This window comes from Panthera tigris, chromosome E2 (assembly GCF_018350195.1).
Source record: "Panthera tigris isolate Pti1 chromosome E2, P.tigris_Pti1_mat1.1, whole genome shotgun sequence".
Classification (NCBI taxonomy): domain Eukaryota; kingdom Metazoa; phylum Chordata; class Mammalia; order Carnivora; family Felidae; genus Panthera; species Panthera tigris.
In genome coordinates, this window is record NC_056674.1 from 9,747,837 (window position 1) to 9,768,550 (window position 20,714).

Sequence of the window (20,714 nt, forward strand, 5' to 3'; positions counted from 1 at the left end):
CTCTCAAAAATGAATAAACGTTTAAAATATATATATAAAAAGAGGAGCAGGCTCGGAATCCTTAATCTTGGACAAGCTGCTTAGCTGTGCCTCACTTTCCTCATCTGTGAAATAGGGATAACGGTACATCTGCATTATAAATCGTTCAGGAGGCGAAACGAGATCAGTAAACGCACGTCTGGCGTCTAAATGTCTAAACGTTAGCTACTGTTACTGCCTCGCCCCCGGGACCTCGTCTTAGCATCAACTGATCTTTGCTGTTTACAAATAAGGAAGGAAGCTCGGAGGCCCTTGGGCGCTGGCAACCGTTCCTCGGGATTCAGAGCCTCACACGGGCCGTTCGGGAATGGAAAAGGAAGAAGGGACAGAGAGGGAGGGCGTCCAGCTGGATCCTTGCGCTGGGCGTTGGCAGGGTGACCTGCCCGGGGCCCTGAGCCTCTGCGCCCGGGACCGCCCGCCGGCCTCGCACAGGGGTCTCCGCGCGCAGCCCGCGCAGCTCCCGTGTGGCCGCCAGGGGGCGCTGGGGGGCCGCGAAAGCGGGGCGAGCGCGCGTGGGCGGGAGGAGCGCGCGGCCAGCGTGTCCCGGGCGCCGTGGGTGTGGTCGGGGCGTGCGTCGGGGGTTCAGCCCGCGGGGTCTGCGGCGGAGCCAAGGCCAAGTCCCCCGGGCGTGAGCGCGCGGGCGCGCGCGGGCGCGCACAGGCTGGTCTTTGGGGGCAGCGTCCCCGCCTCTCCTCCGGGAGCCCGTGTGTCCCTGGCGTTACGTGACGCGAGGGGCGTACCAGGCTCTGCGCGCCGGCGCTCGGGGCGGAAGCCCCGAGGTGCCCAAGCCCCCGCGCACACAGCCCCACGCCCAGGGGCTTGGTTCCCAGGCCCCCGCGGCGGGAGGTGGGAGGGAGGGATGTCCCGGAGGGAGGGCCCCACAGTCACTTTTCTTCGGAAAATATGTTGGTCTGGCCCCCAGCCCGGGACCTGAGTCATCAGGCTCCGCTGAGTTGAGTCACGGCCTCCTCCCGCCCCGCCCCGCCCCTGAGACCTTGGAGGGGACACCCCCACCCCCCGCTCAAGTCCCACCCAGGGCTCTCCTTCCCCGGGGCTCGGAGTGGGGGGAGAGCGATCCCCCCCTTCCCCCCCCCCCACAACCCGTCCCAAGACAGCCTGACTCCCACGTGGAAAGAAGCCTTGACTTTATTCGCTCTGTGGGGACGCCGTTTGCTGTTCGGTTCCCGGGCCCCTCCCAGGCATGGGGCGGGGGACGGGCAATGGGGGGGGGGCGGGAATCCCAGCGAGCACCCTGGAGGGGGGCATCGTCCCCACCTAGGTCACCCTAACCCATCTTTCCCGTGGGGTCCCCCCACCAGGGCCAAGCACTAGTCTGAGGTGAAGACACGGAAAGGTGGGGGGGGGGGAGGCGGGACGGGAGCGGCCCTTTTAAGGAAGAGGAGGGAGGGTTGTAGCACCAAGAGCCCCTCCCCCTCCCCCACGCACCCCCTTTGAAACGGGGACTAAAATAAAGCCCCGGGGCCTTTATATCTGGTAGGGGCTCTACTTAAATACGGGCTGATGGCAGAGAGGGCAGCCCCCCCCCCTCGTCACCCTAAAATTCAGGCCACCAGCCGCGGGGAGCTTGGGGGAGGGGGTGGGCGGCTGAGTTTTCAAACCAGGGCAGGTGGGCCGAGGACAAAAAGACCTCGAAGGGGGCACGGTACGGGTGAAGCCAGGATCCAAGGGGCTCTTCGGTGGCCTAAGAATTCTTATTAAAGCAAGGGGTGTGGCTAGAACCGGGGGGTAGGGGCTGAAGAGGGGTCCATCTGAGGAAGGAGGTTGGGTCTCCCGCTCCGCGCTCCCCGTGGTCCCAAGGCCTGAGAACATCATAGAGTGGGGGGCGGGGGGCTGTCCTTGTCTGGATGTCAAGAAGTGGGGCCAGGGGGGGACTTTCCCTTGGTTATTTGGAACAAATGGCCACGGAACTATGGAGAGAGGCGAGGATTCCTGCCCAGAATCGGGGATCAGACTGGTTAGGGCCTCGTGTGTGTCTGTGTCGCAGTGCAGGTGCTCTGTCCTGAGAACGTCAGCCCCCCGGCCGAGGGCAGATCATGTGTTCTGCTCTCTGCTGTAACCCCCAGGGCCTGGAGGAAGCTCTGTGCCTTCAAACATAGTAGGTGCTCAATAAATACTTGAATGGCCCACGATCGAATCGATGCCTCTGTGTGTCTGTGTGCGTGTGTTAAGGTCGGTGTGATGTGCCTAAGTATAGGCGAGGGTAGCGGTGCAAAGGCCGGGCAGGGAAGCCTTGCCCCTCCCCTGGTCCCCACGGTCCGGCGGTGGCGGGTGGAGAGACCCCCATCCTTACGGCTGGGAGGGCGGGCAGGCAGCGCGTGTGGCAGGCTGGGGCGGGGGCGTGCGTGCAGCCAGCTGGAGCTGGGGAGCCACAGCAGGGCGAGTAGGAGGGAGGGCCTGCAGGCAGTGGCCGGCTCACTCTGCAGAGCCCTTGTGACGTCGCTTGGAGGGCGGCACCAGGCGACGGGGCAGGTTGGCGGGCAGCCCGTGGCCCTCCAGCTTGGCCTCGATGAGGTGGCTGGCCAGGGCGAACTCCTCGTCATCCAGCATGCCGTCCCGGTCGACGTCGCTCAGCTTCCAGATGCGCCCCAGCACCGAGTTGGGGAGCTTGGTGCCCACCATCCAGGTCTTGGCCTTGGTGCCGCTCAGCTTGCCATCGGCCGGCACCAGGTTGTAGAAGATCTCGTCGTACTTGGACTTGTCCTTGGTCACCACCCACTCGGCCTCGTCGTCCGAGCCCTCCTCGCCGTCCTCCAGGGCCTCATCGGGCCCCCGCTCCACGAACGGGCCCATGTGGGTGCCCTCGAAAGCGCCGCCCTGCACGCCCACCTCGGTGTTCTCCAGCTCCTCCTGCCGCAGCAGGGGCATGAGCTTAGCGATGTCGTGGGTCAGCATCTCGTCAAGCGCCTCCAGCAGCTTCGGCTTCAACGAGTGGAATTTGGTGAAGTCGTGAGCCATCAGCAGCTCCTGTCGGGGGAAGGGGAGAGATGGGGGGGGGGGGCGATACTGGGAAGTCAGGGGACATCATCCTCCCGGGTCCCCAGCCCCACCTGTCACCAGGACGCTTGGGCAGCTCAAGTGGATGCTGCATAAGAATTCAGATACCTGTGCCATGCGTTCCACTAGGGCACCCACCCCTCGGAAGACACTTGGGCAGCGGGGGCCCGGAGGCCCTCCCCCCCTCCCCGTGTCAGGTGTACCCCCAGAATCACTGGACGGTAGGGGGGCTGGGGGCCCCTCCGACGACTCAGCACACCCCTGGGTCTGCCCACCGTCCGTGGCACCCCTACCTCCAGCCACCCAGCACCCCCACCGTTCTGCAAGCTAAGAAAATTCAGTTTTCACTGCTCGCTTGGCTCTGTTAACCCGCTTCTCAGAAACTCGCTGCCAAGTTCGGAGGTTAGGTCCGAGGTGGCCAGATCGCTGGGAGGTCCTGGGACCCCCTCCTCCCCCAAGAAGTCGGCGTGTGCGACAGCAGCCGTGGGGGTGGATTTGCGGTCCTGCTCCTTCCCACGTGGTAGCTCGAAGTCACCTGCCCATTTCATGGCACCACCATCATTTCCGGAGCCAAGGTGGACAGGCCCGCTGATCTGGACATAGAGGGGTAGGGGCCCGGGCCCCAGGGCCAGGAGGCCCAGGTTCCAACCCGGCTCTGCCCCTTAGGAGCTGTGTGTCCTCGGGCGAGTGCCTCCACCCCTCCGGGCCTCGGTTTCCAGATTTGTAAAAACGGAACCCTAACATTAGCACTCCCCTCATTTGGGGAATCGATTCATCTGGATAAGGTGTTCAAGACACGCTAACATAACTAACAGCTGCTGTGCATCTAGCCCAGCGGTTCTGGTTCTCAGCCAGGGGTGACGTTGCCCTTGCCCCGCGGACAGTTGGCAAGATCCAGAGATGTTTTTGATCGTTACAGCTAGGGGTGGCGGGGGGGGGGGTTGCTACTGACGTGCAGTAAGCAGGGGCCAGGAGGATGCACGGGACACCCCCGACCACGAACGCTCTGGCCCCCAATATCAGCAGCGCTGAGGTCGGTCGAGACCTCGACGTAGCCCAAACTCCCCACCACACGCTGTACCCAGGGGGCTACAAGCACTGGCCGGTTCAGCAGCCCCAGCAATAGGTAAGTGCTGTCACCGTGCCCATTTTCCAGTGGAAGAAACCGAGGCTCAGAAAAGGGGACTTGCCCAGACTCTCGGAGGTTGCAAGCGGCCAGAACGAAATGCCCTGCACCGCGATCCCTCAGGGGCTTGGGTGAGCAAACATCTCCGACCCAAAGGGCCCGGGCTGGGAGTATCAGCCTCTTGCAGTCTCCAGACAGAGGCTCCGGCCGGGCCAGGGGAAGGGGGCGGGGTGAGCTAGTCCCCACCTCCAGGCCTGAGCCCGGACCTCTGTCCCCAGGTTCATCAGCAGTTCATCATCCACCCCAGGGCACGGCACCCGGACCCAGGGATCTCCCCAACGCTGGTTAATCCTAGGCCTGGACATGCCCGGGGAGCCCCGGTATTCATTTGCCCCTTCTTCCTCAGTACTGGCGTCCCTTGGGCAGCAGGCCCCCTAGAGGAAAGACTACATTTCCCAGCTTGCAGCCAGCTGTGGTCACATGACTAAGTTCTGGCCAATTGGATGCCAGCACGCGTTGCATCCACAACCCTAGAATCGCCTTTTCCAAAAGACAGTAGTTACCTCTGCTTATTTAAATTTAAACTAGTTAAGGGGCCCCGGGGTGGGGGGGGGGGGTGGGTGCTTGGGTGGCTCAGACAGCGTAGAGCCTGCTTAGGATTCTCTCTCCCTCTCTCTCTCTCTCAAAATAAATAAAAAACAAAGAAATAAATTTAGGGGCGCCTGGGTGGCTCAGTCGGTGAAGCGCCCGACTTCGACTCAGGTCCTGACCTCGCGGTGCGTGAGTTCGAGCCCCGCGTTGGGCTCTGTGCCGACAGCCCGGCACTTGCTTTACATTCTGTGTCTCCCTCCCTCTTTACGCTCTCGCTCTCTCTCTCAAAATAAACATTAAAGAATATTAAATTAGTTAAAATTAAAGAAAACCTAAACTTTCAGTTTCAATGGGGCCAGCAGCGACCATATTGGACGGCACAACGTAGAACATTTCCAACATGGTAGAAGGTGCTATTGGATGGCACTGTTCTAGAAAAAAATCCTTAAAGAGAGTGTAGGGGTGCCTGGCTGGCTCCCTCGATACAGCATGTGACTCTTGATCGCTCTTGGGGTTGAGGTCAAGCCCCACACTGGGTGCAGAGGCTACTTAAAAATAAAATCTTAAAAAGAAAAGAGAGAGAGAGAGACTGTATCATTATCTTTCCCTCCCTTCTCCCTCACCTCTTCTTGCTGACTGGAATGCAGATGAAATGGCTGGAGTTTCGACAGCCATTCTGTACCAGGTGGGGTTCTTGGAACCGGAAGCCAGACATGGAGGACAACTAAGAAGGGGACAGGGTCCCCGGCTCTGTAAAGCACCAAACCAGCCCTGGGCCACCTTCTAGGACTTGACGGAGAGAAGCCAACTTCCACCCTAACTACACCGGTTATTTGGGGATTTCTCTTCTCTCGTCCTAACGCACAAAACCACGCTCTTACGGAAGCACGCCCTCCATCCCTCCGGTTTTCGAGGCCCCCACCCCCGAAGCCAAAAGCTGCCCCCTTCTGCCCCCCTCCTGGGCGACCTCCCACCTGCATTTTCTGGCAGTCGGGAAAGTCGCCGGGCGATATGTGATGCTCCAGCTGAATCTTCGCAAAGATGACGGGCAACTTGAGGATTAACTGCTTCTTCTTGTTCTCCTTGCCAAACACGGAGGGCATCTCCTTCTTCAAGTAGCTGATGATGTACGCATGTACCTGCGGGAAACGAGTGCCTGCCTGAGCCCCGCCGGGCCCCCGACCTACAGCTTCTTTCTTTATTTTTTTTAACATTATTTATTTATTTTGAGAGAGGGAGAGCTGGGAGGGGGAGAGAGAGAGAGAGAGAGAGAGAGAGAGAGAGGGAGAGAGAGAATCCCAAGCAGGCTCCACGCTGCCAGCGCAGAGCCCAATGCGGGGCTCGAACTCACGCACCGTGAGATCACGACCTGAACCGAAATCGCGAGTCGGACGCTCAAGTGACGGGGCCACCCAGGCGTCCCCAGAGCTTCCGGTTCACGAGCTCTTGCCTCCTGCGTCCGTCCCCTCTGCTTTCACTACGTCTCTCCACCTGGGGTGCCACCGCCCCCATGGCACCTGTCGGCATCTCTCCCCCGCGGAGACACAGCAGGCATCCCCCTGGCCTTCCGGCTTCTCCTGCCCCTACAGTCCCTTCTCCACGCAGCCCCTGTGCCTACAAACTCTTTGGGGCCCTCAGTCATTTTTAAGAGTGTCATGAGCTCCTGTGACGGAAAGCTTTGAGAACCACTGCTCTCCATGATTTTGGCCGCTGGTGTTTCATCCGACATCCTCTCCCCGCCCCTGACCAACTCACTGTGTCAGTTTCCTCACCGGCCTTCCTTGTACCAGCATGCCAATCTTTCCCTGACCACAGGGCCTTTGCACGTGCCGCGCTCTGCCTGCAACTCTGCCCCGATCTCCCCAAGCTGGGTCCCTCAACTTCCTTTCGATGCCACCCTCCTCCCAGAGGCCATCTGATGAGTAGCAGGTGCCCCAACTACCACCATCCAATTCTTTTCTAACTTCACTCCCCCCTCCCCCCGCCCCCACAATGTTTATTGCACCTTATCGTTATTTTGCTTATCTGGTGGTTTGCTTACTCTGTCTCCTACCATCAGAATGTGAGTTCCAGGAGGGCTGGGACCTTATCTATTCCCTCTGTCCCCAGCACGGGCACAACAACGTGCACAGAAAGCACTCAAGAAATACTTGTGGAGGAAAGCAATGAACTTGGGAACCTTCTGATCTCCAATCTCGTAAGTTATCAAAAAACAAACAAGGAGGGCAGATGAATGAACATTCCCAGTTTTTAACAGGAAGCTCAGTAATTAACTGCAAATGCTTAAATAAAAATAGAAGACATCTGGAAAAAAGACACAAGTGACTCCTCACGGGGGGCTGCCTCCAGGGAAGATGCCCTGGGAGCTGATGGGTGGGATCAGGGACGGGAGGGGACACGTTTAACTGAGCTTAAATGCTCTGCCATGAGATGGTCTCAACCGTTCAACGCAAAACACTGGTTTTCAAGCTCTCTTCATGAATCACAGGTTTAGAATGCTAACAATTTTGGCGGCCCCTGGCTGGCTCTGAATCCTCATGACCTCCACCACTCTGCCTCCTCCAGCCACCCCGGGCTCCTTGTTCAAGCCCGTTCCTGCCCCAGGGCCTTTGCACTTACGGGTGCCTCTGCCCGGTAGGGCCTCCCCCACACCTCCACTCTTTCCCTCCTTCATTCGGGTCTCTGCTCAGTAGCACCTCCTCAGGGAGGCCCTCCCTGACCTCCCTAAAACCAGTCCCTCACCAATCTCCTTTCCTCTGCTTCATTTTCCTCCGCGGTCCTTATCGCATAAGCTACTATCGGCTCATTTGTTTAAGATCCACTTCCCCACCGAGACGTGATTCTACAAGAAAACAAACAAGCATCATCTGGTTGATCCAGATGTAACCCCATCTGGTGCTGTAACCCCGGGGGGCCTGGAAAAGTGCGGAAGCACGTTGTAGGTGCTCGGTGGCTGGCTGTCGAACGAACGTCACTGAGTCGCCGCAGAGAAGCTTGGGAAGAAGGCTCAGGGCCCCTTGGGCTCTTTAGAATCAGACCCTCCCAAGATCTCGGCCTCCGGTATCAGAACAGGGAAATCGCCCCTTCGAGCAGCGATCGCTTCCACCAAAGGGCAGAGCCAGGTGACTCTATACGATACAGACGGGGAAACCGAGGCACCGAGGGGTAGTTACCCGGAGTCCAGAAAGGCCCCGTGCTGTTGGGGGGGGAAGCGCGTGGAGAGGTAAACGGTGTGGGCTGCCGTCTGATGGCCGGACCCAGTCTGGCGGCATCGGACACGGGGAAGGAGTGGGGGACGCGGCGTAGAGGCGGGGCTGGCGAGGCTTGGTCACTGGGGGACCCTGCGTGAGCGGCACTGGGGAGCCACAGACGGCTCCGCGGGAGGAAAGCGGAGGAGAGGGCCGTGGGTCCGAGGGGGCCAATCAGGGCGGGGGTGTGGTCAAGCGGGTGGGCGGGGCCTGCGAGGGCGGGCCAATGGGGCGAGGGGGCGGGGCCGAGGGCGGCTCCTCGGGGACCCAGAAGAGGCAAGGCGGGAGGGCGCTGATGGCTTTTCCAGAGAGGAAGCGGGGGAAGGTGCCAGGAAGAGATAAGGTGGGAGGGCGGGCTGGGCCGGGGCGCGGGTCCCGGGCTCCGGGGTTTGTCCGGGTTTCCGGAGCCGCTCCCCCCCCCCCGCCCCGCCTGGCGGGGGCACCAGGTGTCCGGCCCGACCCCGCCCCTCTGTCCCACGGTCCTGGGCCCCGGCTCCCCGCCGCTGTCCCGTCCGCTTCCCCGAGGGGCCCCGGGGACAGGGGTCCGTGGGGCAGGAGGGCGAAGCAGGGCGGGGACCGAGAGAGAGGCGGAGGAGGACGGAGAGGGAGAGCTAGAAAGAGGGCGGGGGGAGAGACGGACAGAGAGAGGAGGCAGGGACAGGGACCCAGAGACAGTCCAGGGCCCGGATGGGGGAGGAGGGAAAGGTGGGTCCCGGAGGCTTGGAGGCACCCGCTGGGCCACGCCCTCCCAAGGAGGATTCCTGGGGTGGGGGTGGGGGTGGGGGGGCCCTGACTCACCCCCGCTCTGCTGCTCCTGAACCTCCCAGGCCTCCCTGCCCGCCCAGCTTCCTGCCCCACCTCCTCCCTGGCAGCCTCCCCTAAGAATGTTCCATTTGGCCTCCCAGATCGCTCTCAAACCAGTGCTCTCCTCCCCCTCCCCAAGGCCCTGTTCTGATCCAGCCTCCTCCCCGTCCCTCGGTCCCCAGCCTCCTTCCTGGTCTCTGGCCCCAGTCTCACGGCCCTTGAATCCACCCGCTAGAAGGCAGCCCGAGTAGGACTCCGTCCCTCCTGTGCTCCGAACCCTTCCGTGGCTCCCCAGCACCCCCCCACACTCGCCAGGACGCCGCGCAGCTTCTAGGCCACAGCCCTAGGTGGGCTGACTCCCACCCACCTCCCCAGCCTCGGATTCAGTTCCTTGCGCTGTCTACACCGGGTGCAACACTGCCATCTTCCCTCTCTCTTGAACTGGCCATGTGCTGATCTCCGGTCCAGGCACTCGCTGGTCCCACTATCTAGAATTCCCCTCCTCACCCTCCGGTTTGCAGCTCAGACGCCCTCTCCTCCAAGAAGCCCCCTGCCCCTGCCCCCCCCACCCTTCCCCCCAGCTCCCCAGGACGGCTGCGTCATCACCGTCTGCGGCTGGGGCTGTCTCCTCCCCTGAACTGCTTCGGATCCTCAGTACCGCCCAACACAGGGCCAGGCACAGGGGGGTGTGGCTGAAGAAGAGTGTCTGTTCAAATGCCCTCTGTTCAGTAAGTATTGACTGAGCACCAACTCTGTTCCAGGCGCCGGGGACACGGCGGTGAACAAATTCAGACACCTCTGATTCTGTGGGGCTTAAATGCAGGCGGAGGCAGCCAGTGAACCCGGAAACTCCAAAGCACGCAGAACGCAAGGCAGTCATGACCGCGGTGAAGAAAACTACAGCGAGGCTTCAAGCAAGACGGGCGCGGGAGAGTTCTACAAACGGAGGGCGGGCAAGGCAGCTTTCCCGAGCAGGTTAAGCACAGTCTGGTTGGAGGTGAGGAGTGCGCCAAGCGGACAGCCAGGTAGGAGAGGGGCGAGGAGTAGGTGGGGGGGGGGGGGGGGGGCTTTCCAGGAAGCGAGACCGGTAGGTGCAAAGGCCCTGAGGTCAGAGCCAGGAGGACCGCGTGAAGTGCCACGAATGACGGGGAAGGGAGCGCAAGAGGAGGGCGGAGAGGAAAAGCAGCGTGGAGGTGGGTGGAGAGGCTGTGGACCACTGCGGGGGGGGGGGGGCACGCCACCTTGTGCCACAATGACCCAGCCTGGAGGAATCTGTTAGACCAGAGAACTAACCAATCGGAGAGCCGAGAAGCCAAGCGGCCCGGACGGGGAGGCGGGACCAGGGCCGTCCCCGCCTCCGGCCACCGCTTTCCGCCCCCCCCCCCCCCCAGTCCCCCCGCAGCGCGGCTCACCCGCACCAGCCGGGCCCTCTTCACCAGGTCGTTGAGCTTGCGCAGGGCGGCGTGGCGCGGCAGGCCCTGGATGTCCCGGAACAGATCCTGCTCCTCCAACTCGAAGAGGCGCCGGTTGTCGGGCACCAGGAGGGGCTGGGACCAGAAGGAGCCGATGTAGACGCGCAGCACCTCGGGCGTGCCCACCACCTTGCCCAGCGCCCACATGAGCGCCCCGTAGACGCGCATCAGCTGCTGTGTCTCCACCATGTCCGCCTTGTTGAGCACCACGCGGATCTTGTCCTCGTGGCCCCGGAGGGCGCCGATGGCCTCCGAGAACTCGTCCGAGATCTCCAGCTTGTGCGCGTCGAAGAGCAGGATGATGAGGTCCACGCGCTCTGCGAACCAGCGCAGCACCGCCGGGAAGTCGTAGCCTGGGGGTACGGAGCACAATCGGCGCGAAGGGCAGAGGTCAGCCCCCCTCCCCCCGCCTCCCCTGCCCTCCAGCCTTTCTGAAGCATCCGCGCCTTTGGATTGATAGCGGACTGTACGGACGTTCAGGTTGTTGACTTTCAAAAACCCTTCTCTGAGAAACCGCCCAGGCCCCCAAGAGCATCCCGCTCCTCTGCCCACCCCCCCCCCCCGCCCCCGGAATTTCTCCATCACTCTGGCCCCAGGCCCCGGCCCCTCGGGCCATCTGGCTACAGAGGACTGATCACCTACCCCCTTTTCATTCATTCCTCAGGCCGATCCAGACGTACAGGTTGTCAAAATACTGAAGTGTTTCTTAACAGACTCTCCGTGCGTCTATGACCCCCCGCCTCCGCGAGTCTCCCAAGTGCCACCATCACCCCAGCCCCGTCCTAGGACTTCTGGATCTCCCCACAATCCAGCCCCCAAAGAGTTCACGTTGGCTCTGGCTATGCTTTTGCCAGAACAGATGGTAAATATTTTGAGTTTATTTAACAGTATTTACATCTCTGTAACGTAAACAGTATTTACAGCTCTTCTGTGTGCCAGGCTCTATCCTGGGCACCAGGGATGCCACAGAGAACACAGAGACAAGTCCTTGCCTTTCGTGCAGTATCTGGCTCGACAACTGGTTCCTGTATTCCTTCCTTCCTTCCTCCGCTCCCTTCTTTCCTTCCTTCCTTCCTTCCTTCCTCATTCACTCATTCGTTCCCACTGTTCATTCTGCTGCTCGCTTGTTCACTCAAACAGCGATGCTCAGGAGAGCAGAGAGGAGTGTTGGCAACCCCCTGACGTGGCAGCCAGGAAGACCTGGGTTTGAATCCCGACCCTGCCCCCCACCCCACCCCCAGCTGTGTGACTTTAAGCGAGTAGGAAGCCTCTCTGAACTTGCGTTCCCTCTTCTGTGAAATGGAAGTCGTGAGGGAACATCACCTGTCGGGCTGTGGTGAGGACAAGGGAATAGAAACGAGCCAATAAAGAGCCGAAGGGGCGCCTGGGTGGCTCAGTCCGTTGCGCATCTGATTCTTTTTTTTTTTTTAATTTTTTTAACGTTTATTTATTTTTGAGACAGGGAGAGACAGAGCATGAACAGGGGAGGGGCAGAGAGAGAGGGAGGACACAGAATCTGAAACGGGCTCCAGGCTCCGAGCTGTCATCACAGAGCCCGACGCGGGGCTCAAACTCCTGGACCGCGAGATCATGACCTGATCAGTCGGCCACTCAACCGACTGAGCCACCCAGGCGCCCCTAGCATCTGATTCTTGATCTGGGCTCAGGTCATGAGCCCAGGGTCATGGGATCAAGCTCCAGTGTGGGCTCCCGTGCTGATCTCTCTCTCTCTCCCTCTCCCTCTGCCCCTCCCTCACTCTCTCTCTCTCTCTCAAAAAAAAGGGGGGGGGGCACCTGGGTGGTTCAGTCAGTTAAGTGTCCGACTCTTGAATTCAGCTCAGGTAATGATCTTGTGGTTCGTGAGATCGGGTCCCGCTTGGGGCTCTGTGCTGACATTGTGGAGCCTGCTTCGGATTCTCTCTCTCTCTCTCTCTCTCTCTGCCCTTCCCCTGCTTGTGCACACTCTCTCTCTAAATAAAAAAGTAAATCTTTAAAGAAATAGAAAATCAAGGGGCACCTGGGTGGCTCAGTCGGTTAAGCGTCCGACTTCAGCTCAGGTCGTGATCTGTGGGTTCGAGCCCCATGTCGGGCCCTGTGCTGGCAGCTCAGAGCCTGGAGCCTCCTTCAGTGTCTCCCTCTTTTTCTACCCCTCCCCTGCTTGTGCTCTGTCTCTCTCTCTCCCCAAAATAAATAAACGTTACAATTTTTTTTTCAATTAAAAATAAGAGCCTAAAACAGTGCCTGTTTCAAAGAAGTAGCTTCAGGCATGTAAAACTACACCTCGATTAAACGGGTAAAAAAAAAAAACAAAAAAAAACCAACAGCTTGGGAACATGGCAAGTGCTCGAAGAGTCTTAGTTGCGACGCACACAGGACGCCGTGGGTGTGTCATTTAGGAACCACCCCAGGGCAGTGCCAGTCCTGTTCTCATCGGGTTCATGGTCCACCGAGGACAGGCCCAGAGTGGTCAGGATGGGCTGGGGGAGCCCAGCGGCGAGCACCTGACCCAGCCTGGGGAGGGGGGGTGGTCAGAGAGGGCTTCTCGGAGGAGGGGACCCAACGGCGACCTGGGGGACAAGGAAGGAGTTAACTGGAGGAGAAGGGAGCTGCCGCTGAGTCCCCTGACGTCATTTCATCCTCCCCCTGATTCGACTCCTTGAGTCTTCAAAACAACCTCGGGAGACAGGCACTCCTATGATCCCCATGTTCCGGAGGAGGAAACTGAGGCACGGAGACGTGACGGGATTTACTCAGGACATTCAGGGAGGGGGCACAGAGCAGGAGCCCGCACGGGTCCCTGTGCTCCCCCGAGGGGCTGGTGTTGGGCGCTCCAAGGAGGAAGCAGGTCCCTGTGGCCCCTGGGGACTGGACCGGGTCGGGGGGGGGGCGACACTGTTTGGGGGGGAGGAAGGGCCGGGTAACCAGAGGGACGGCGTCTGGGGCTCCCTCCGTCCCCCAGTGGCTACACACACACACACACACACACACACAGGCTAGGATTTGGAAAAGTGTGTCTCATGCGGGGCGGGAGGGAGGGAGGGAGACTGAGTCAGCGTGGGAACAAGAGACGTGGCAGAGAGCACCCGGGGGTGTCCGGCCGGCTATGGCCCTCAACGCAGGTACACCGTGCTCAGCACGCCCACGGCGCCTACTGCGTGCACACACCGAAGTTCCTGGCAGGGTCTGACCCTTAATTTTAACCCCTGTGCAGCCTAGGGAGGCCGATACTCTTATCATTCCCATTTTACAGATGGGGAGACTGAGGCAGGGAGCGGTTAAGTGGCTTGCCCCGAGGGCGCGGGCTCAAACCAGCAAAGCCCCGGGGTGCCTGGGTGGCTCAGTCGACGGAGCGGCAGACTCTTGGTTTCAGCTCCGGTCATGATCTCAAGGTTCGGGGGTTCGAGCCCTGCCATCAGGCTCTGCGCTCACAGTACCCAGGCCGCTTGGGATTCTGTCTCCCTCCCGCTGTCTCTGCCCTCCCCCGCTCGTGCTCGCTCTCTCTCTCTCTCTCTCTCTCTCAAAATAAGTAAATAAACTTAAAAACAATTACAAATATCAGAGCCCGGATTCGAACCCCCCACCAGAGTCTCCACGATGCTACGGTCACACACATGTGTGTCCCCGGATATTATATACACGCTTCCCGCCAATGTGCCCCACGAAGTCACATCCAGCTACAATCAGAGGCACAGACTCCCAGACACCCCCCCCCACACACACACCCATACAGACAGACCTCCTCTTCCTCTACCCACCCTGCCAGGGAAGGACACCCCTCTCTCTCCTCCCCACAGCCTTCAGCCCCCACCCGGCACCCCTCCCTCTCTCCCAGGCCCAGCCCCAGGAGGCAGCGCCCCAGGAACCCTCAGCCCAGCCTCTTGCCTCCCCCCTCAGGCTGGCTGCCAGCCCGCCCTCTGATCGGTTTCTGCAGCTGCCCCCTGCCTCTTTCCCAAGGGGACGCGCGCCCGCTGGGCAGCGGCCAGGGACGCCGTAACCCTCCTCGCCCTCGCCCTGCCCCGCAGCCCAGCCTCCCGTCCCCTCTGCCCCACAAGGCGGCCTCCTTTGCCCCAGTCCCGGGCCCTGAGGCCAGGCGGGCGCGGGACAGAAACTGGGGGGGGGGGGGGGCTGGCGAGGGGGCGCAGAGGCTGAGCTGGCTGGGCTGGGGTGGGGGGCCGGCTCCCCCGGGGCCCCCGCTGGAATTCACCCCCCCGCTGCTCCCCCTGCACAGCTGTTTATAAATTCCAGGCCGGGCCTTGGCCGGTGCCCAGATTCCCCCTCCCAACCCCTGCTCAGCCCCATCTTCGGCCCAGACGTAGAAGCCAGGAGCGTGCCTGGGGGCGGGGGGGCGGGGGGGGGGGCACGCCCAGGGCCTCCCTGCCCTGCCTCTGCCTCCTCTCTGGGCCTCCTGTCTCTCGGTAAGGCTGCCGGGCGCTCAGATCTTTGTCTCTGACTTGGCGTATCTCCCTCTGTCTCTCTCGATCTCTCCCTCTCCATCCTCCCGACCAGCCCAGACACGGGCTGCACCCTGCTCCCCCCGTGGTCACGCACACGCCTCCCCGGTGCCCTCAACGTGTGGAGACACGGAGGAATCACAGCCTCCCATGGGCTCCCTTCTGCTGCCCGGCGGCTGGGGCCAGCTGACACGGGCCCATGTCCCAGCAGAGGCCGGGCCGCCTCCTCCCTCAGGCTCAGCCGTCCGGCCCCACTCACCGCGGCTCACTCTCTGTTTGGTGCCTGACAGGATGCCCGGGGTGTCGATGATACTAATGCTCTCCAGGACCTGATTGGGCAGCTGGGCACACATGAACCTGAGGCAGAGGGGGAGGCAGGGGTCAACGCGGGGAGAGGCAGGAGGAGAGGCCACAGAAGAAGGCAGACGAGGGCTCCACAGAGGGTGAATGAGGCAGAGAGCAGGAAGAATCTCGAAAGAGAAAAGGAAGATCAGGACAGAGAATAAATAACACTTAAGAAAAAAAAAAAGAAAAATCAGGGGCGCCTGGGTGGCTCAGTCGGTTGAGCGTCCGACTTCGGCTCAGGTCGTGAGCTCACGGTCTGTGGGTTCGAGCCCCGCGTCGGGCTCCGTGCTGCCGGCTCAGAGCCTGGAGCCCGCTCCGGATTCTGTGTCTCCCCCTCTCTCTGACCCTCCCCTGTTCACACGCCCACTCTCTCCCTCCCTCTCGAGAGTAAACAGAAAAAATTAAAAAAAAAAATCAGAGCTGATGTTCACTGAGCACTTACTTTGTGCCAGGTACTCGTGTGTGAGCGGGGACCGTGGTTATCCCCATGTCCCAGATGAGGCTAAGAGAGGTACAGAGAGGTTAAGTCATTTGCCCAGAGCCGCCCAGCTAGAAGGGAGTCGGACCCAGGCAAGCTGGCTCCATGGGCCCTAGAGGGGGCGGAAGACCAGAGGCAGGAAGGGGGGAGGGTCTGGAAGAGAGAAGGGAATTGGGGCTGAAAAGAAAGCAACAACGCATGCAGGGCAGGGACGGAGGCGCCAGGGACAGGAAGTTGCCCCCCTGCGTCTCAAAGTGCCTACCTATTGAGGAAGGTGTTCCCAAAAGGGTTGAGCTTGCGGAATGGCTTGTCCGGGTCAACCACGAGGGCGTTGCCCGGCACGGTGCCCTCCGTGTCCCCGTGCATGACGGCCACAAAGCAGTCGGTGGTCGGCTCGGGCCCCACGCGGGAGCCCGGCACCTCCTGCTCCAGCAGGTACTGGATGAAGCTGGTCTTGCCCGTGCTGTACTGGCCGGCCACCAGCACCATGGGCTTGCCGTCGAAATCGGCGTCCTCCAGGGCCGGCGAGTGGAAGGCCCCGAATCGATAGTGTTCCTCAAGGGGCAGCAGTTTGGTGCGGTACAGCTCCTTGAGCGACGAGGTCACCGTGCGGATGGCCTCGGGCTGCTGGCCCCGCGCCCCGCTCCGCTTCAGCCAGCTGAACATGGTGGCCGAGCACTGCCCACTGGGCTTGCCGAGGGAGACGTGCAGGGCCGGGGGGAGTTGCCTGCGGGAAGAGGAAAGGGTGTTGATGGGGGGGCTGCCTGGTGGAGGGGGAGGAGGGGGAAGGGGGCCGGAAGGTGGAGGAGGGTGGAAAATGGGGAGAGGGGGAGCAGCAGGGAGCACTGATGGTGCAGGGCAGGACGTGACGGTTCATGGGGGAGGCAGGAGGAAGAGAAAGAGGTTACCAGTGGAAGCAGGATTGGATGGGGACCGAGGGATGGACAAAGGGAAGGCTGTGGAAGCTGCCCGGAAGAAACGTATGCCTTCATCCGCTGTTCATTCTTTCCTTCCTCCCTTCCCTCCCTTCTACCAATTCACACATTTTCACTGAAACCATGGGTCCGGAGCTATGGATCCAGAAACAGGACTGAGACCGGCCCGTACCCACTCAGAGTCCCCATTGAGGGGAGGACGTGGCACCGAGCAGTCAGTGATGCCTGGGAAATGCCGGGCAGTGGCAGCAGAGGGGGGGACGCAGTGAACTGACCACAGGGTCGGCAAACTCTGGCTGAGCTGACTGCTGAGCTGCTCGCTTCCATGCAAGACAAGGATGCGGTGCAAAACAGGCGGAGAGGATGGTGTGTGCCAAGGCTGGGAGCTGTGAGACACGTGGAGGGGGTTGCTGGACACAGGAGGGGTGACAACTGAGGCTGAGGAGCTGCCAGGTGCACTCAGGTACAGAGACCTCAGGGGATCACAAGAATAATAACATTTACGATCGGCGCATTGCAGATACTGCTCTAACTCGTTTCACCTTCGTAACAACATTGTGAGATAGGGCTGTTGTTATCCCCACATTTCTGACTCACCAAGCGGGCTCGCTCACGAAGACAGCAAGAACTTGCCCCAGATCACTTGCTTAGAAAGTGCGCGGTCTGGGACTCCAGGCAGCCTGACCTCAGAGCCTGCGCTCGTAAGTCTAAGGACTCAGGAGGACAAAATCACCGACCCAGCAGCAACAAGCACCCCCAGCACCCAGACTGTGTTCTCTATATTCCCTTACTATCTTTTCATTCTCTGTAGGATCTGTAGTGCTGCCCCCTCTTTCATGCCGGATATCAGTCATTTGTGTCTTTTTTTTTTTTCTTTCTTTTTTGTCCTGGATCGGTCTCAGTAGATGCTTATAATTTTACCGATCTTTTCACAGGACCAGCTTTGGGTCAGATTGGAGTCTCCAGATACCATTTGCCATTAAAAAGCAAAACGAAGCAAAACAAGACAAAACCAAACCACGGAAAACAGGGCTCCTTGGAGAAATGGCTGTTGCCAGGGCTGGGGCAAGGGAAGAATCAGTGAAGCTGCCTCAGGTAGTGGGAAGGTGCTCAAAGATGGGGCACAGGGTGTCAAAGGTGTGGCACGGGGACACAGGGGCCAGCCTGAAGGAGCCCCCCACTGGCCAAAGATGGGACGATTTGAGCATCAAAATGAACTGTCCATCAAAAATGTTAAAACCCATAAAATCACAAGGATACGCAAAGGAAAAGAGATAAATAAATAAACAGGAAAAGAGAAAGGGAGAGAGTGCCAGAGAGGTAAAGGAGAGGCAGGAGCTGGGAACTGGGATGTTGGCAGAGGGAGGGGGCCCTGGGCGGTGTCCCAGGCAGGGAGGCGTCTGACGGACAATTTGGGGGTGGCTGGACAGGCCATGGGTTGGAGAAGCAGGAGGGAGGAGTGGGTGAGGGCACTAGAGGGAGATCCTAAGGAGGGGATCTCTTCTGGCTGAGAGGGTGGGGAGGCGAGTTGGGAGTGGGGGACACTGAGCACGACCGGGAAGGGTAAGGAGGGCAGGGGGCACTGTTACAGACTGGAAGGAAGGAGCTGGAGGGAGACGGGGAGCCCAGGAGGTTTCTTGGAGGGGTGGCACTGGGCACATCGGGGCCACCGTTACACACTCCGGGGAGGACGGAGGGTCTTAGGGCAGCCGGGGAATCATCCGGGGCCAGGTCAGGCTCCTAGGCTCCGTGGGCGGGAGCTGGGAAGCGACAGCTGCGGTCGGGGGCCACTCACCGATGGGGCGCGCAGGCGGCTGCACCGGGCTGGACGGGGGGTCCCGCGGGGATCCGAGGCGCCCGGGGAGCGGCCTGTGCTCGAGGTCCCGTCCGGAGCCGTCTGAGCCGGGTGGGGCCCGGAGCGGGGAGGAGAGAAGGGAGGGGCGGGGGGGGGGGCGGGACCAGGCGCCCCCCTCCCCAAACCGGGAGCCCGGCCTCTGGCGCCCCCTGGTGGGGGAATGGCCGGGAGGCTTCTCGGGACGGGTGTCAGAGCGGGACTTCTGACCCTGGGCTCAAAATCCGTTCCGCCTCCGACGCCCTGGCCACTCACGCCCGGGTCTGTCCCTCCTCTTCATGTGGGAATACTAGTATTAATACGACCCAACAACAACGACAGCAGCGGGCCACGTGGGGGGCTCGGTCGGGTGAGCCTCCCCCTCGGCTCAGGTCGTGATCGCACGGTGTGTGAGCTCGAGCCCCGCATGGGGCTGGCTGCTGTCCGTGCAGAGCCCGCTTCGGATCCTCTGCCCCCCCCCCCCCCCTCCTTACCTCTGCCCCTGACAGCTCAGAGCCTGCTTGGGATTCTGTGTCTCCCTCTCTCTCTGCCCCTCCCCTGCTCACGCTCTGTCTCTCTCTGTCTCTCAAAAATACACGGCAAAAAAAAAAAAAAAAAAAAAAAAAAAGAAAAAACCCAGAAACTGTTAAAGTGGTAAATTTCACATTATGCATGTTTGACCACAATTACATTAAAAACAACAACAGTTGGAGAAGGAGGCCAGCAAGGCTGGGAGTTAGTGATGAGCTTTGGGGCGTCTTGGACCCCGAGGGAGGTGTTCTGGGCCTCTGTCTTTTTCCAGATGCTTCGGCTGTGGAAAAGGAGACGCCACAGGCACCCACCGAGCCGCTTCTGCTCCTTCTGGGATCTGGGAGCAAGTGAAGTGTGGTCCCCAGGGGGCTAACTTTGCAGGAGCTGAGACCAGTTTTGATCTCCTCCCCTGGCGGGTGGGGGGCTCTGGTTCCTGCACTGCCCTCTTGGGAAGGCCTTGCTGCCCGCCCCCCAGCTCCCCGGGAAGCTGGCTGTGCAGAGGCCAAGATCGTGGGCTTGCAGCCAGAACGCCTGGCGTGCGGCCCAGCCTACCATCTCCTGCACCCCTCGGGGCCTCAGTTTCTTCACCCGTGAGCTGGGGCGATCAATCCCCACACTGGGGCTTCTGGGAGGCCCAAATAAAATATCCCGGGGGAAGGGCTCGGAACAGTGCCCTTGAAGTGTTCCAAAAACGTTAATCATCCCCGGTCGGGCCGCATGCAGCCAACCTTCCAGAACTTCCGTGGAAATCGCCCCCAAACTTTTTTGGCGCAGCCCGGAGCGTGCAGGGTTCCAAGGATGTTAAGAACCGTGTTCTTCGGTGCTTTATTTCGCACGTGGGGAAGTAGACAGCTAGCAGTGGGGGGGAGAGGGGGTCGTCTCTCTTTCCTGAGACCCCCACATATCCGCTTCCCCCGCCACAAACACCCCCAAGGGCCTAAGGAGAAACTGGGCGCATCACCCTGGTCCACACGCGCCTGGGCACCTGGGCCTGCGGGCTGGGCTCCGTTTCCGCGGTCGCCCCATCTGTTCCCTCCACGGCCGCCAGAGGGCGCCCAGGAATCCCAAGTCCGCTCACAGCCCTCTGCTTAGGACCTCGGCCTTGGCTCCCCCTGGCTCGGCAAAATCATGGCCATGAAGCACAGGGTTCTACACCATAGGCCCCGCTGGGCTCCCTCGGATCTCACGTCTCGGTCCCTCCCTCCCTCTCCCACCCTCCAAGATTCCAGCCACGTGGGCCGGCCTCCTTGCAAGTCTGTTAACCCTCCAGGCGGGTTCCGGCCTCAGAGCCTTTCTTTCTGCCTTGGGTGCTTTCCCCCAAGATCTCACTGGGGCTCCCTCCACCATTTCATGTATGCCTCTGTTCAAATGTCCCCTCCTCAAAGGAGTTTTCCTCTCCCACCGATCCTGAGGGTCTTAACGTGCCGTTCCACAGGTTGCCCACTGCACAAAGCACTCACCCAATGGGCGAGCGGGGGCTGGAGTCCAGCTCACACTCTGCTCTTCAAAACTCAGTGCCCAGGGGGCACCTCCTGGGTGGCTCAGTCCGTTAAGCCTCCACCTCTTGATTTGGGGCCGAGGCCATGGACTCAGTTTGTGAGTTCCAGCCGTTGTGGGGGCTCTGCGCGGACAGCACGGACCCGGCCTGGCATTCTCTCTCCCTCTTTTCCTGCCCCTCCCCTCCTACTTCTCTCTCAAAATCAATTAATTAATTAAAACAAACACAAACACAAAACAAAAACAGAACCTCAGTGCCCAGAAGAAAGGGGCGCCGTTTTCTCATTCACACAAAGGCGTCTTAGGACCGGACTAGCCTTGTCCATTCCTCTTCCCCGTCTTAGGAATTGT

At 60.6% G+C, this 20,714-nt stretch overlaps 1 protein-coding gene and 2 long non-coding RNA genes across 3 annotated transcripts; 2 read left to right on the forward strand and 1 right to left on the reverse strand.

Annotated features, from left to right (window-relative positions):
* Positions 1–1,167: 1,167 nt before the first annotated feature.
* On the reverse strand, positions 1,168–18,404 carry EHD2 (EH domain containing 2). Its single transcript, XM_007074109.3, has 6 exons — positions 18,300–18,404; positions 15,832–16,296; positions 15,006–15,103; positions 10,236–10,648; positions 5,746–5,910; positions 1,168–3,024 (listed from the first exon to the last, which is right to left on the reverse strand). The coding sequence occupies exons 2-6, from the start codon at positions 16,233–16,235 to the stop codon at positions 2,473–2,475; spliced, it is 1,632 nt and encodes a 543-aa protein (XP_007074171.1). The 5' UTR covers positions 16,236–16,296; positions 18,300–18,404; the 3' UTR covers positions 1,168–2,472.
* LOC122234139 lies at positions 8,297–10,306 on the forward strand. The gene is made up of 3 exons (XR_006211891.1): positions 8,297–8,362; positions 9,585–9,820; positions 10,215–10,306. It is a non-coding gene; the product is annotated as an uncharacterized LOC122234139 (long non-coding RNA).
* On the forward strand, positions 10,643–11,719 carry LOC122234140. Its single transcript, XR_006211892.1, has 3 exons — positions 10,643–10,775; positions 10,960–11,157; positions 11,436–11,719. It is a non-coding gene; the product is annotated as an uncharacterized LOC122234140 (long non-coding RNA).
* Positions 18,405–20,714: the final 2,310 nt, after the last annotated feature.